At 28.1% G+C, this 16499-nt stretch overlaps 1 protein-coding gene across 1 annotated transcript in view; it reads left to right on the forward strand.

Moving 5' to 3' along the window:
- Positions 1-511: 511 nt before the first annotated feature.
- Positions 512-16499, forward strand: part of LOC117176034 (rho GTPase-activating protein 39) — a 69360-nt gene continuing 53372 nt past the window's right edge. The window contains exons 1-3 of the mRNA XM_033366008.1: positions 512-1201; positions 9472-9576; positions 15635-15773. Of these exons, the coding sequence (XP_033221899.1) occupies positions 1191-1201; positions 9472-9576; positions 15635-15773 (255 nt within the window). The 5' untranslated portion in view covers positions 512-1190. The remainder of the gene's footprint in view (positions 1202-9471; positions 9577-15634; positions 15774-16499) is intronic.

Raw genomic sequence — 16499 nt, forward strand, 5'->3', positions numbered from 1 at the left:
CAATAATATGTTATATTTGTGAAATTCAAAATTATGAAAGAAAAACTGACCGTACTCATAATATTAAATATTTTCCTTTCAAATCGAATATCTGGCACTTCGACTCTATCTAACAAATGCATTATGAACTTCTATTAATAATTTGTATACAGACTATTTTTCATATATTAAATTTGAATTTTCGCAGAACGCGATCCTAAACAAATCGCGCACTCTGGTGGATCATTCTCTGAGTGGTTAACTCCCCCATTCTTGTATTAATCCGTCCTACCACTACTAGTGTGCTCGTGTCTTTGACCTGTAGTCGCTTAACTAACCTCAAAATTGATCATTGATAACGATAACCAATCAGAATTTGTCAACACAGTTTTCGATTGGCTCATTCTCCTTGAGCTGCCAATGAGAAACTCATTGATTCGTTCTCTCCATTTCCCTTTCAAAAACAAATCTGTCTCACTGACAAATATTTGTCACAAAATTGTCGTCTGCTACTGTACACTCTGCCCTCTTTCAAAATCGGAGTTAAAGCTCTTATCTTTCTGCCCAGCAATGATACATTCACTTCTCAAAACCTGAAATGTCTCAACAATTTCAAAGTTTTATCTAATTAGAGCAAACTCTATAAAAAGTCTCGAAACGTTCCTTCTCTCGGCTTTTCTCTCAACATAAAAATGCTAGTCAACCCTACCAACACACTTGCGTTCAGCATTTTAAAACGGGAAGGCTGACAAAAGCGAAAGCTTCCCCGCTATTCCTTTGTGAATAAGCTTAACTAGCTTTCTATTTTTCATCAAGTGACAAGATACATTTCAAGAATTGGCACAAGAAGCCGGAATCGTCCTAATGTGATTATTGTAAATGCACTGTGAACTACATCAGTCACACTCGCCGGTGGTGGATAGTTAGACCGATCGTTCGATCAGTACCTAGTGATCGGGTCCGGAGGAAGATGGCCGCCAGTGATTCTCGTGCGAGGCTGTCATGAAGAAGTTAGGATTTTCGTTCGCTCTTGCCGTCGCTCTTGCAGCAACGGAAAACAGCGACTGCTTGCGAAATGCAAGTGTCATTCTTGTTTGAGAGTTGCGTGTCGCGAAGTGTCACAAAAAAGTGCTATCAAGAGTTAGTGCTCAGTGACGCGAGATATAGAACCTGGTGAATCTTCGGGTTTTCGAAGTTCCTGAGTGCTAATAATGGCAGACAAGTAAGTTGGTAAATTATAACACCTAACCTCTAAGAGTACCGTTTTCCAAATTTGAATTGTCAAAATCGAAATTGGGAAGGATAACGGCAGTATGCAAAATCCGTTGCTCTCGTTTCTTGTAAGACTCGTTGGTAAATATGTTGCTTTTATCGTGGAGATGTGAGAGATTATATATTGTTTGGTCATTAATTCTAGGTATAAGATCGAAAGGAATTTATTAAAGACAAGCCTGGCTTTGGGTGGGACCCATAAGACTCGCGCTGCACCCTTCTTTTGCTCCTGTCATTTGTTTCGCATGTTATCTTTTGTCCATGTCGTGCTCTTCTTTTTTGCACTTTCGCGCACCGATCGCCAGATAGATAAATTTGCGCGGACTATTTGTGCCAATTAAACGAAATGCATGACATCAGCCGGTTTGGCTGCAAGCATTTCCATCGATTGTTAAGGGAAATGGGTGAAAGAGGGAGAGAGAGTGACAGTTGACACGTTCTAACATGCACGAGACAAGATCGCCATGGCTCTTTTTGAAATACCGTTTCTTGCACTATTTCTTGGTGGCGATTGTGACGTTTTCAATTATATTTTCCGTTAGACATTGATAGAGAAACTGTTGTTTTGGGGTCAGGATTCGACGAGAGAGAGAAACATTTAGAACAAGAGTTTTAGAACTTTTATCTAGATCTCTAAAATGGCCTGCCCTTTTTTAAATTTGTATTTACAATGATCGATTATCTTTTTCAGGGTCCACAGTCTTTCCCCTATTTCCATGCGTTTCCCCTTTTTCAAACTCTCCATTTTATATATTTGACAATATAATTTATTTTTCGTTTTACATGTACCAAAATTATTCTATTCACAACTAGAATATGTTACCTTCTTTACATACAGAATTATCTAAATTAATTAAACTTTATTGCATTTGATTAATTTCAAGCTATTTAGGATATAAGTGAAATATTTTGGCAATATACCAAAATTCAAACAATAGTTATGAAATTAGAAATAATCCTAATGCCATCGTTCGATTGGGACGACTGAAAAATCCCGAAAAATGAAATTCGCGGCACAAGAAATTCCTGAATTTAAAAATTTCCGTATAATAATATTTCCGAAAAATGAAATTCCCGAATATTTAAATTCCCAAACAAAAAATTCCCGAACAGTTTATGATATTACTGAATTTGAAAATTCCCGAACAATAAAGTTCCCGACATTATAAATAAAATAATTTGAATTGTAATATAATTTGAATTGCGATAAGTTAATTTATTAAATAACTATGTTTTTAATATTTAAATTCGGGAATTTTCTTTCTAGTTCGGATAGCTTATTATTCGGCAATTTTCTGTCAAGAATTTTTCAATTTGTTAATTTGACAATTGTAAAGACTGTTCGGGATTTTTATTATTTGAAAATTTTCAAATTCGTGCATTTTCCAATTTAGAAACTTTAAAGTGTCGGTAATTTTATTTTTCGGGATTTTTTAGTCATCCTATTCATGAAATAAAATTAACGAATTAGAAAATATCCGATTTAGAAAATTCCCGAATTGAAATAATTAATTTAAAAAAAAATCATTTATAGATTAAAAATAAAATTAACAAGTATTTTTGCAAAAAAAAAATGTTTGATGTTAAAATTCTAAAATGATGTATAGAATGTCAAATTTAAACAAATTTACTAACTGAATTATACATATTGAAAGTAAAATAAGTTTTTTTCGAAAGATGGAAAACTACAGGATTTCAAATTGAGGGATATTTAAAATTGAAGAATATAAAATTAAACATCGTAGTTTGAGAAATTTAATTTCGAAAATATTTCAATGTATAATTGAACAATTCTAACGATTGTTGATTATTATTATAAGCAATGTGCTAACACATGTGTAACTCAGGCTAAAAATGCGTTTTTATTCTAAGGCTTTTATATGGCTTCTTATAATATTTCCCTTTAAATGGCCTAATTGGGTCGCGGGGAAATTAATTGAAATAAAAAATTAAAAATAGCAATGAGTGAAAAAATTATATTCCTGAATTAAAAATATTATTTTTATAAAAACGTTTCATTATTGTGTTATTGATAAATAATATTTATAAACAAATATCAATTGTTTAACTTTTGGAAATTTGACAGTGTCGGTAATTTTATTTTTCATGATTTTTCAGTCCTATTTTTTTCTTTAAATGTACATTCACTGTAATATTTAATGCATTTAAAGATTTATCCAAGTTTAAACAATCCTCCCTCTTATTTTTTTTATTAAATGAAGAAGCCAAAGCCTTTCTTTAAGACAAAAAAAGAACCAAAACAGGGGTATTTTTATTTTAAAAACTAAAACTTAAAAACAATGCTTTATTTTAAATTGTATTTTAGTTTCACTTTGTACTTGAAAAACATTTTTAATTGATGCTGTTTTTAGTGTTGTGGCAATTTCAAATATAAGTGTTTGAAATTAAACAATTGTTATTTTCTTATATTAGGCAATTTATAAACGTTTTAAATTTAACAATTCCTGAATTGTCAATTTTACATTTAATTTTTTAATTGAAGATTTTAAAAATATAGTTATTTAGAATTGAAAAATATGTGACTAAAAATATTTATTATCTCCAGGTACGAAAAAAAAATGTTGGCATGCATGCAAATATTAAAAATTACGAAAGTAAGAGTTTTCAAACGTGTGTTAGAACTTTTAATATTTATTCTTATATATTTTTAATATTATATATTTAATATTTATATTATGGATTTTTAAATAGCTTATGCTTTTAATTTTAGAAAATAAAAATCAGCTATAAACAATATTTTTAGAGAAATTTAATTTACATTCATAAAATTTCAAATTACTTCTACATATTTTAATGAATCTTCAGAATTTCCAAACATCGAAAGGTATTTGATTGTTAAGAGACTTCTTTATAAAAAATGGTGGAACTCTTAATATCCAAGGGCGTGATACGTACGCTTCGCGCAAATACATTTGATTTAAACGAGAGGTTTTATTCAGATACATTTAATTTATATCCAAGTTGTTTCATATGATTTCTACTTATTTTAATTAATTTTTACGATTTCAAGGGATTTTATTGAATTTTCAAAGAACTTTAGGTAATAAATTAAATTGAATTTCCAAGCATTTCTATAGGCATTTCGAAAATTTCAAGGAGTATGGACATAACAAAATGTCAAAGGACTAAAAAGTGTTTAAGTTATTTTGAAAAATTGCAACGAATTTCAAGAGATTTTCTTTCAAAAAATGGTGGAACTGTTGATATTAAAAATTTTGTTATACATTTTAAATACCTTATGCTTTTAGAATTAGAAAATAAAAAGATAAGGCCATGAACGCGTGTTTGGCGCGCGTGCATTTTGTTTAAACAGGAGTTTTTAGGCAAATGTATTCAATAATTTTAATAATATCACAAAATTTTCAAATGGCTTCTACTTATTTTTCTACATTCAATTTTGTTTCAAGGTATTTCTACGGATTTCAATTGCCTATTTATTTATGCTTATAAGTATCATAATATAATTGTTGATAAAGGAATTTTCAGAATAGGAAATTTTCTTGATCATAAGAACGATTTAAGACATATAAAAATGGTTTATTTAATAAGTTTTCTGTTTTTCTGAGCTTTTTTTACATCGCTGTGAAATTATTTTCAACGACTTAGTATATCTAATTTAAAAAATTCTTTAATAGCAGAAATCGTTAAAAAATCATTTAACACTATTAGCAAACTACAATTTCTTATAAAAAGATTGTTGTTTTTTCTTTTCTTAATGTAAAACTAAATGTTTAAACTTTTTCCTATTTTCTTCACTTTTTCGTGGAAAAGTTACCCTTTTTTGAGATCTTCTGCTCTGTGATTCATGCTTTTGTTTTAAATATAAAGAGCTTTACTTCTTGACCCATAAGACAGTCGAGTCCTGCATATTGATACAACTATCTTTTTAAATCTAGTCTAGATTATCTTGCCTTTTTAATTTGTGTTACATTTTATAAGTTTAAATATTTTAGTTTTGAGTGTTTCGTAAACGTTATAAATTTAAAATTATTCAATTTTTAAATGTTCAAAATTAATATTATTGAACCAAAAAGTCTTTAATTTAAATTTAGAACATTGTAAAGGATTTAAATCCGAACTAGTCCAATTTTTAATATGTATTTGAATTTCAAATTATGTAATCAGTTTGGATTTTACTTATTTAAATTTTTTTGACTATTATGATTAAGAATTTTGTAGAAACTTGAGCTGTCATAAAAGATTTAATAAAAATAATGCAATTTCAAATGACATTCATTTAAAAATTATATTCTGCATTTCTAAGCTCTTTCAATTTTTATGATTCTACCTGTCCGAAGTCATTGAATGAGGAAAGTTTTCAGTATGTTGAAACTATTCTTTTTATCATCATTTTCAACTTGAAATTGTATATATTTGTACTTTTAGTTTAAAATGAATAATTTTGGAATGTTTTAAATCTATGATCTTTTACTTTTTAAGTTTTTTATTTAAAAATTATAATTTTGAATGATTTAAATTTGATGTCAGCAATTTGGAATTTCGAACATGTTTGAATGTTTCTATTTATTCACTTCCGAAGGATTTGAATTCAAAAGTTTTATATTGTAAATTCGTCATAGTTGAATGCTGTTACTACTTCGAATTCTTGTCCAAGTTGTGAAATATAAATTTGAATGCAATTTTTCGTGCAACATTTACCAAGAAACAAAAACTTTTGGAACAAAATCTTGAGGACTGTTTTCCTCTCAGGATTAAAATCCACTTCCTTTTAAGGAATTTATTTTTAAACCTCTGTTGTCATTATTGTTAAAAAATTAAGTATTTACATCTTAGGGTGGACTGGGAACTTTGTCTAAAATGCCTCATTCAAAAGTCATTTAATGTTTAAAATGTGAACTTCACAAGCTTAATTTGAAATTCTTTAAAAAATGTAGGTTTGAAAAATTGTATTATTTAAATTCTGAATGCTAGAAATGTCAGGTTTTCTGATTTCTTCGGTGTATTTTGTACGACTTAAATTTTAATTTAAGATTTTGACTTTCAAATGATTAATATTTGTCTAAACTTGTTAACTGACATTTCAGAAATTTGTCAAGGCGACGGAAAATCGTTATTATTTTTACAATTCTCGACATTTTTTGAAATTTTAAAATGTTTATTGTACATTTACTATAGAGTTATAATACACGTTAGTTTTATCAAATTTGAATCAAAATTGAACGTTATATGCTAAATGAAAGCTATTCAAATGTTATCTGCCAGAGGTCCACCGGTCTAAATCTGTTATATGCAGTGTTCTACCCCTGGTTTGCTATTGTTTTTTCCGGACTCGCATGTTTCTGCGTTGTTCTTCAAGTTGCGGGCAAGTTTTATATGTCCAAATGTTTGTAATCGCAAGCTGAAAATTGATGTGCATGCAAAAATTTAAAATAGTTTATTGCAAAAATCTTCCAAGTGTTAGTTATCGAGACGCGTCGCTCACCTTCGTCTTTACGACAAAATCGAATATGAGGTGATAGTAGCCACAGGAAACATTCAACACACCGCGGACCTATGCTCTAGATACCAAAACGCGATTTTCAAAAATCCGTTTAGGAAAAACTAAAAGGAATTTTGCCGTTTCGCTTGCGGGATATTAACTGCATATAAAAAATGTTCCAAAAAATACCAAAAAATCAATATCGAAAAAAATGTCAGTTAACGTGTTTAGACCGCGAACCCTTCAATTTAAAAAACAAGAAAATCTTTTCCACCTTAGGAATGATACGTTTTTGAGATCAAAACAAGAAAGAAAATCATCAGTTTTCTAAACGTAAATTACATTTTCAGCAAACAGATTTTTAATTTTGTAAAATCTTTATCATTTGACAAAGACGATTTAAAAATTGCGAAAATTATGAGATACCCGAACAAAATTTCCAAAATAAATTGAAGGACGACAGTACAGAAATGTAGATAATCAACAAAGTCGGAATTTGTTAGAGGAGCGAAAAAACATTATGTAAAATAGAAATGAGTATTGAAAGATAAGATATGAGTCTTCAGTTTCACAGAAATAAAAAGTTGCTCCCGAGATACGAGGAAAGTAAATAAGAATAACAAATATTTGATATGAACATATTATTCTGTTCTACAAACAAATATTATGTGACGGTATCGCTTTGAGATCGGTTGAGATAGGTAGATTCGGTGAATGGACTATATAAAGAAAATTTGTTTTTTCACTAAACGATAATCATGATTTAAAAAAAACATCGTGAACGGAAGAGAAAAATGACGAATACGTTAAAATACTACGCTTAAATTTTTATTAAAGTTTAAATTAAATTTTTCGTATTACTCTGTTCAGAAATGAGAATTTGAACAAATCTTTTTATCACAATGTGTATTTGATTTTTAAGGAATTGTTTATGCAAGAAACCCATTTTCATATACATGTTGGTTATCTAGGCCTGTACTGCCACCCTTCAATTATCCTACAGTCATACACTATGAAGTTTCCGATACAGGTACATTTCTGAATTGTAAATAAATAAAATAAAAGTGTCTTATTTATTATTAACCAATTTTTTTATTACTCAGATTCGGGAATTTCCTTGTGTCGGCAATTTAACTGTGGCGATATTTTATAATGTCGGCAATTTTATTGAGAGCGTTCATCGATTCTATTACAGACTGCAGACTTGAAACCATAAAATAATATTGATTTCCTGCTATCCTAATATTGTGCATTGTAATAACATCAGACGACCAAATAAAAAATTCTTGAAATGTATAAAATTTGTTCTTCAAGGCATTAATAGTATTTTAATTAAAAGGTATGACATCGAAAAATAATGAGCAAATGAATATCCCATATTTTTAATTAAAATATATAATGTAAAATGAGTTTCGATAATTATAAGTACTACTTATAACAAAAATGTAATTCAATTTACCTTTTTTTAGAGACATTATAATAAATATTTTAATCGCTTAGTAAACCTGAGAATCTTTAAATTCCTCTTACCATCGCAGATTTGCTTAAAAATATTTTTGAGCATTCAATTCTCACTGTGTTGGGAAAATTTTAATAAACCTTCAAGAATCTTTAAACTTAAATTGGAGTGCACTCAAAGTCATGAAACGCAAGCCATGGGATTCTTTAGAAATTCAAGTTTCACATTATTTTAAGTGGAATTAATGGAAGTGGTACTTTTAGCTTAACGTTTCTCTTAATTTGTATTAAATGCATCTCTTTTAAGTAGTTCGTTAGATTCTATTAAATAATTACATATAGAGTTTAACCATTTTTTAAAATTATTTCAGCAAATTTATTTTCAGCTAATTGAAAATTATACAAATAATTCCTCTGCTTCTGTATATTTTCCTTTTTATATAAACAGTATTTTTTAGTTTTTTTTTGTCTGGTAGAAGTCTGTCCTAAGAAGAGATTCCTTATTTCTCTTGAGAAAACAGATAAATTTATGTAAATCCCAGTTGCAGCGATAATGATAAACTTTCGGAAGTCAATGTTACCAGTCACGAGCCTCTGTTACTGATATGTATATTTTAAGCTACGTAAAGTTGGTAGAACCATGTGCGACAATCATGACTTTTCATGGAGCAAAATTAAGGGCTGATTTAGGGCTAATTTAATGCAACAGCTGCAAATTTAGGGCTTCTTATTAAAAAAAATTTAACGGTTGGTTCTGCCCTATGCCCTTAAAGAAAGGGAAAATGGCAGCAGACCCGTATCGATCGAAAACGTTCAAAAATTTGCAGTAATAGCCCTAAATGAGCCCTAATTGGTTCTTATAAATTAATGCAAAGCTGACAGAACCAGTCATTAAAAAATAAGGAGCCCTAAAATTGGCGTTGTGACTTTAAATTAGTTCTAAATGAGCATATGGATTGAATTTAGAAAATAAATACAAACAAATAAATATGTGATTTGGTTGTGTGAATACCATCATGCTATTAAATTACTCAATATGGCTTTATAAGTACCATTCACAGAGACTATTATTTCAGACAAAAAATATCTACTACATTTCATTAGGTTAGCATTTTTATTTGATAAATTAAATCTTTAGTTTCGTGTTTAACTATTAGTATCTATTTTTCACATCATTTGAATCTTAAAGTATTTTATATATTAATATTCAAAAACCACATTCAAGAAGAATTCAATTTCTAATTTATATTAGCTATAAGGGAAACGTATTCTCTTATTTTTTCAAATGGTTATCATTTCAGCAAAATGGAATGGGTGGAGATCATCGAGCCTCGGACGAAGGAACACATGTATGCGAATCTCACGACTGGGGAATGCGTTTGGGATCCTCCACCAGGTGTGCCTGTGTAAGTATAAGTATAATCATTTCAGAAGGATTTTATAAGTATTAAAACCGATAATCTATTTCTAGACGATGACCATTGGTTTTTAGATTGGCTGTTAAATTAAGGATCCTATTTTAGTTGATTACGCATCTGACTAACTGGAAACTATCTGCCCTTTCTTTACTCGCTCACGCACTTTAGAAGAATTGTAATTCAATCTTCCCCCTTTCATGAAATATTACTAAGAATTTCGTATGTAAGCTTTATATAATAATCTTGTGCATGTTATTTTTTTATTTGGAATCAATCGAAGTTTGAAGATGTCATATGAATTCAAATATAATTAAATTTTTTGGATGTGTAATGCTTAATAAAAGTCGAAATTGCAATAAGTCTTTCTTTGATATTGTTCATTTAAAATTTTGAGTGTAAAAATGAATTTTATAAAATGTGCTACGATTTTTTAAAGAAACTTAATTTTAAGCAAACTAGAAATTTAGATTTTTTGAGTTTTTATATTAGTCTTCTTATTAAACCAACTTTAAATACTTTTGGATTTTTGAAGAAAATTTTTTTCTAATGTTTCCTACTTTAAAAACGATTAAAAAATTTCACTTTCGAGTTTTAAAAAATTCAAAAAGGAACTATGAATTTTGAAAGGCAAGAATATTTTTGCTATTTAGTTTCGTAAGTTTTGGATCTAAAAAATTCTAAAACTCTTGCCTTTAAACCATATAAATCTTCCATTTTTTGAAGAAATTGAAATAACTTATGAATTTTATTGCATCACATGACAAATTTTTCGGATTTAAAAGTAGTTTATATTATATAAATCCACGCAAACATGAAAGTCTCAAAACAAAAGATTGTTTGCATCCTATCTAAGAGTGTGGTCCCCATTAGCGACCGTTTTAGGTTATGTTCGAGTATTACAGCGGAATTGAGTATTTTTAATCACAAATCATAAGATTTCAAATATTCAAAATTTCTCAACCAATTACGTTTTTCGGTTTTGTTAGCAATTTTTACCATTTAGCGTTTTTAAACAAGTCATTAGATTTTAAAGGTACATAATTTTTGAACAATTTTAGGTTGCGTTTGGGTTTTACACAGAAAATTGATATTATAAAACAAAAATTTTAACAATTTTGGATTCTGTTAGTGTTTTTTGTGAAAAATTTTTATTTTTAATTTAGAAAATTAGATTTTGAAGAAAATTCACAACTTTTGACCATTTTAACTCATGTTGAAATCAACTCTTCTTTAAAATTTTAAATTAAAATCTATTTTGGTTGTAATATCAATTATGATATTTGTCGCTTAAAATTGACTACTTCGATGAAAGTTGAACTACTATGTTAAAAATTTAATAATTTGGTTAAAGAAGCATCATTTTAGCTGAGATTACAATCTTCTTTGTTGAAAATTTGTATGATCGGGTGGAAAAATTAATATCGAAAAATTGGTTTAAAATTCAAATTTTTTTGGTGAAAATCCATATTTTTGAATAAAAAATTAAACTTTTTTGTATCAAACTCATCTTTTTGGCTTGAAAATTCAACAATTCGGTTAAAATTTGGTTTCTTTATGGTCTGACAATTCTTTTTTGGTTAAAAATTTGTCTTTGGTAGAATTGAACTGTTTTCTGATTTAACATTGAAGTATTTTTTGTTAAAATATTAAATTTTTCGTAAGAATCCGTATTTTTTATTGATTAATGGGCTGAAAATTCAACTATTTCCATAAAAGATTCATATTTTCATTTTAAAAATAAATATAAAATTTGCTTGAAAATGCGTTTTTTAAAAATTAATGTTTTTACGGAAAATGTAATCTCCATTTTTGTTTTAAATTTTATATTACGTAGTTTACAATTCTACTTCATTGTTAAAAATTCATTTTTTTAAATTGAAGATTTACTTCACAACTATTTTGTTGACAATTTTTTTTCTGTATTTGAAAATATATTTTTCTAACTGAAAATGTAATGTATCATTTTTTATTGATAATTGACCTTTTTTAATTGGAAATTTAACTATTTGGCTAAAACTAATCTTTTTTGGTAGAAAATTAATATTGTTTGAGAAAAATTCATTTTTTTTGCAAATTATCTATTTTCTTAATAATTATTCTTTTTGATTGAAAACTGTATCTATCTTAGTCGAAAATTGATGTATTTTATTAAAAATTCGTCTTTTGGTAGAAAAATATTCTTGGTAGAAATTTGATCATCTTGTATTAAAAAAGTGTTTGGTTGAAAATTAACCTGTTTTTGTTGTAGGTTCAACTATTTTGTTGAAAACTCCACTCTTTTGTTTTTAATATCTTGATTTTTATTTAAAATTAAATTTTTTCTTAGTGAAAGTATCTACCATCACATTATTTTGTTAAGAATTCATCTTTTTTCTCGGAAAATGTTGGAAGTTCAACTGTTTTGATAAAAATTTATTTTGTTGTTTGAAGGTTTATAAATTCAAATATCAATTTTCATAAAATATTACAAAATTGCCATTGCTTTTCTTTTCTATTATTTTATATATTAGATTCTATGCAAAATCTTAATAACTCGCGCATATACGCGTGTTTGTTTTCTAGTTAAATAAATGTATTATATATTTTTTTAAATCATAAAATTGTAAGGAAGTGTTGATGAAAAACTTACGCCAAGATCTATAAAAAGCACTAAATTTTTCTTTGAGCGTCTGTAGTGAAAATATTATTATAATAAGTTGAGGAAAGAATATGGGGTATCGATCATGACGCAGACTGTAGGCATAAGCTTCACTCTATGTACATATACTATATAGTGGCTTAAGGGCACTCTGAACTTTCAAATCTTTTATTTCTCACTCTTATGCCAGTAGCTATGATATTTTCTGCTTTGTAAAGTATATAAAATACAAAGTTTTTACTCGGCATATTAATTTAAAACCAGATTCTAAAAAGTTACTTTCACTAAAATTGCACAAAATAATTCCAGATTTGCATTTTACCTATACATGTATAAATCTAGACGCATATTTTTCTTCGATTACTATCTTCAGAGATAATAGTACTCTGTTGAATGAATTGATGAATTCTTAACTCAATTCTGCACTCGATGCTAAATTTAATTGACACGTTTAGTGAATAACTGAATACCCGTTAGATGTGAAGTAGATTGATTTCCATTTAATGGATCTTCAATTAAATAAATTCGTCAGAATTGTTTATAGTTGCAGGCAGCCTGCTGGTCAAAGGTTGCACATCGCTGACACAGATCTGCTTTACGTGTGGTGTTTAGTTTGCGAGCATTACATTCCGTCAGAGTTGCAGGAAGGGCTTTGCATTTGTGGTCAAGATACTTCGTAGCTGGCGAGGGATTTAATCCCCTGGTGTATTATATATTATAATTTATGCACCAGTCCGGCCGTCGTTTAATTATAATTTTCCAAGGACGGGAATCTAGAGCTGCAGTTCATTTATGAACATCAAATAATTTATTTGTACGCGAACTTACCTTTGGGATGTGAATGTCTGTTGAAACTTCTAGTTGAATTGCCTCACAAAAAAATATATTTCCAAATTAGGACCATATTCATTGCAAGCCTCGCATTTTGATCTTTTTTTTTAAGGATGCAACTATTTTGAAGAAAATTACATTAATGCTACTATTTCAAATTTTTTGGGAGAAATTTTAAGAATTATTACAAATGTCAAGATAATTCACGGGATTTCAAAGTATTTCAAGGTATTTGAAGGAATTTTACTAGACCTAAGTTATTTTATAAAATTCCTAAGATCTTTAAAGATTACACAAATTTCATGGGATTTGAAACATTTCAGGGTATTTTACAAGATTACAAGAAATTTCAAGATTCAGAAAACTTCAAGTGATTTTAGAAAGGTATTAAAGAATTAAAGAAATTTCCAGAGGTTTTAGGGAATTTCTAGAGAACTTTAGGGATTACTCGAAATGGAAGGAAAATTAAAAAAACTTCTAGGGGGATTTTATGGAGTCTCACAGAATTTTTACGATTTAAATATTTTGAAAGGAATTTTAAATTTCAAGATACAGTATTTCAAAAGATTTCTCTGGATCTTATAAGATAAAAATTATTTTTTTAAATTTCGGATAATAAAAGAATTTCGTACGATTATATAAAATTTCGAGAGATTTAAAAACTTCTAAAGAATTTTACAATATTTGAGGGATTTATAGGATTTCAGAAGAAAGTAAAAGACTATATCATTATAGGGAAGTCCTATAGATTTCAAGGGATTTAGTATAATAAGAGTTCTCCATTGATTTCCACAGAATTCAAGGGTCTTTAATAGATTTCATTGCAAAGCATTAAAAAAGATAATGATTTAAAGAGATTTTGAAGGGTTTTATCCGATTTTGTGGAACTTGAAGGAATTTCAGAGATTCCATAATTTTTAAAAGAATTTTGAAAGATATGGGTTTTAAGATACTTTACTGGATTTTATACATCTCAAGGGACTACAAAGGATTTTAATGAATTCAGGGTATCAATTATATTTGAAAGATTTTAAGGGATTCTAACGGATTACTAGAGAACTTTCAGGAATAAATGAAATTTCAAGGGACTTCTAGGGATTTACAGGATTTTTCGGATTCCTGGGATTTCAGATTTGGAGGGATTCCAAAGAATTAAAGGGTTTTCGAAAAATTGAAGAGTTTTCCAGGGACACGAGGAAAACTATTTGTTTTAAATTAAAGAACTCGTTTCTTTAACATATATGCTTTTTCATTTAACCAAAAATAAATTCAAAATTAAGAAAAACCTTTTAGAGTATTTTTAAAGGTTCGAATTGGTTTTTTGCGATTTTATAGGAGATGGATATGGTATACCTGAGTACAAAAATGAAACAATCCTCGATGTAATATTTAAAAAATTGCATGCCACTATTTTCTTACTATATTTCAACATTTATGCTACTATTGACACTTTTTTTGAATTTCTCAAATGAGACCGAAGCCTGTTATTTCGACCTGTGAATTTTTTTAAATTCGAATATTTTTTCCATTGAAGTCATTGACAAGTTTTACATTGTTTTACATTGAAATCTTCGCACGTTTGTTTTTCTATTTTTTATTTCTTATTTACATCCAGTTGAAAATGAGCAATTTTATGGAATTTCTTTTAAAATTTTGGTTGTCGCTTCAGATGTTGATATATTTTATAATTCGAAACATTCTAATTTTGTATGTTTTAAAGTAAGAGTCTTCAAATTTGGATAATTTCCAAATCACAAACTTTTCATTAAAAATGATATTCAGATTCAAAGTTTTCAGATTTTGCTAAGATCCTAATCAGCTGAGGGGAAAATTTTTTGCTCATTTTTCTAATATCTTCGTAAAAACTATTTTTTTCTATATGAGTATATTTGAAAAATAGTTTTCATTCTTTAAGAACCATTTAATGAAATAATAAAATGATAAAAATTATTATTCCTTACGAAAATATTACAAAAATAAAGTTTTGTCTATGCATTTGGCCCATTGTTTTCCATTCAGAAATCTACAAAGTGAAGTTAGCTGGTGATTGAAGTGAAAATACCTAATTGGTTTGCTTGTCAATTGAAAATATTTGACTTTAGATTTCCAAATTCAAATATTTCTATTTAAAATCTAATTGTTAATTCATTAATTGATTAAAAATTGAACTTGAAAGCTTTCAAAGGGTTGGCATGAAAATTTGTTTAAACTGAACTAGAAAACTAGAAAACTAGAAAATGTATGAACTTCTGTAACAACTTCTAGTTTAAAAAAAGTATTAAAATTATATTTGTCTGAAGAGTTTATGCTAGAATATTTGTTTGATCGTTTTAGTATAAAAATGTAAAAATATGAAAATTGTTTTCTGATTATTCGCAACGCATGAATTGATATGTTGAAATCTCGGACTTAAAACTTATTTGTAATATACGAATAACTCGATTTGGCCTAAAGCTAACAGATCTTCATTCCTTCGGCGATGTTTGAATGGCGACTCTGTTACGTTTCAGATTTGTCTGTTCCTCGAATAACGTTATCTATTACACACCGCATTTCTTTCTTTTTTTTTGCTTGCAGCAAGAAAACGGATAATAATCAGTGGTGGGAGTTATTTGATCAAAATACCTCGAGATTTTATTATTATAATGCAACTTCCCAGAAGACAGTTTGGCACCGCCCTACTGACTGCGATATCATTCCTTTGGCAAAATTACAGGTGAGTTTTTTTATTTCGCATTAACAATATAGTCTTAATAAAATATGAGAAATAAGAGTGTTTACTGTTCATGGGACCGGAAAATGGGAGTTAATATTTTTTGTATTGAGAATTCTGAATTGCATTAATTTTTCGTAGAAAATCGATCCTATATCACATAAAGTTATACAATTTGATGAGTTTAAATTGACAATACTTACAATTCGATACGATTTGAATTTAAAATCCGTTTTTGCTTAACCGTCAAGCACAATTTTTGTATAGTGTAACATTTTTCCTATAATTCTCTCAAGCCCCAAAAAACAGTTTAAAATCAGAGAGATAAACATCTGATTGCTTCACTTTTCGCCTATTATACCATCAAAGTTTTTCGAGGATTGCTCAGGTTCTTTTAATGTTAATTATATTAGAGTAAAAATTTTTTCTCTTAAATGGGTTGAAAGCTATCAGAATATTCTATAAAAGAAGTCAGGATGAAGGCATTATACCAAATTATTTAAGGAGTTATTGCAAAAATACTGCAAACCTCAATGATTATTCAAATTGAAATGAAATCTAGTACCTGTAATCAACATTTCACAAAGTTAATATCAAAAAGTTGAAAAAATTTGAAGACATGATCTTGAGGAAAATAAATATATATTTTAAATAAATTGTATAGAAACCTTATTATTATTTTATATATTTTACTATAGTAATTATAGTAATAATAATAAATAGTATAAT

Source organism: Belonocnema kinseyi, chromosome 7, assembly GCF_010883055.1.
Source record: "Belonocnema kinseyi isolate 2016_QV_RU_SX_M_011 chromosome 7, B_treatae_v1, whole genome shotgun sequence".
Classification (NCBI taxonomy): domain Eukaryota; kingdom Metazoa; phylum Arthropoda; class Insecta; order Hymenoptera; family Cynipidae; genus Belonocnema; species Belonocnema kinseyi.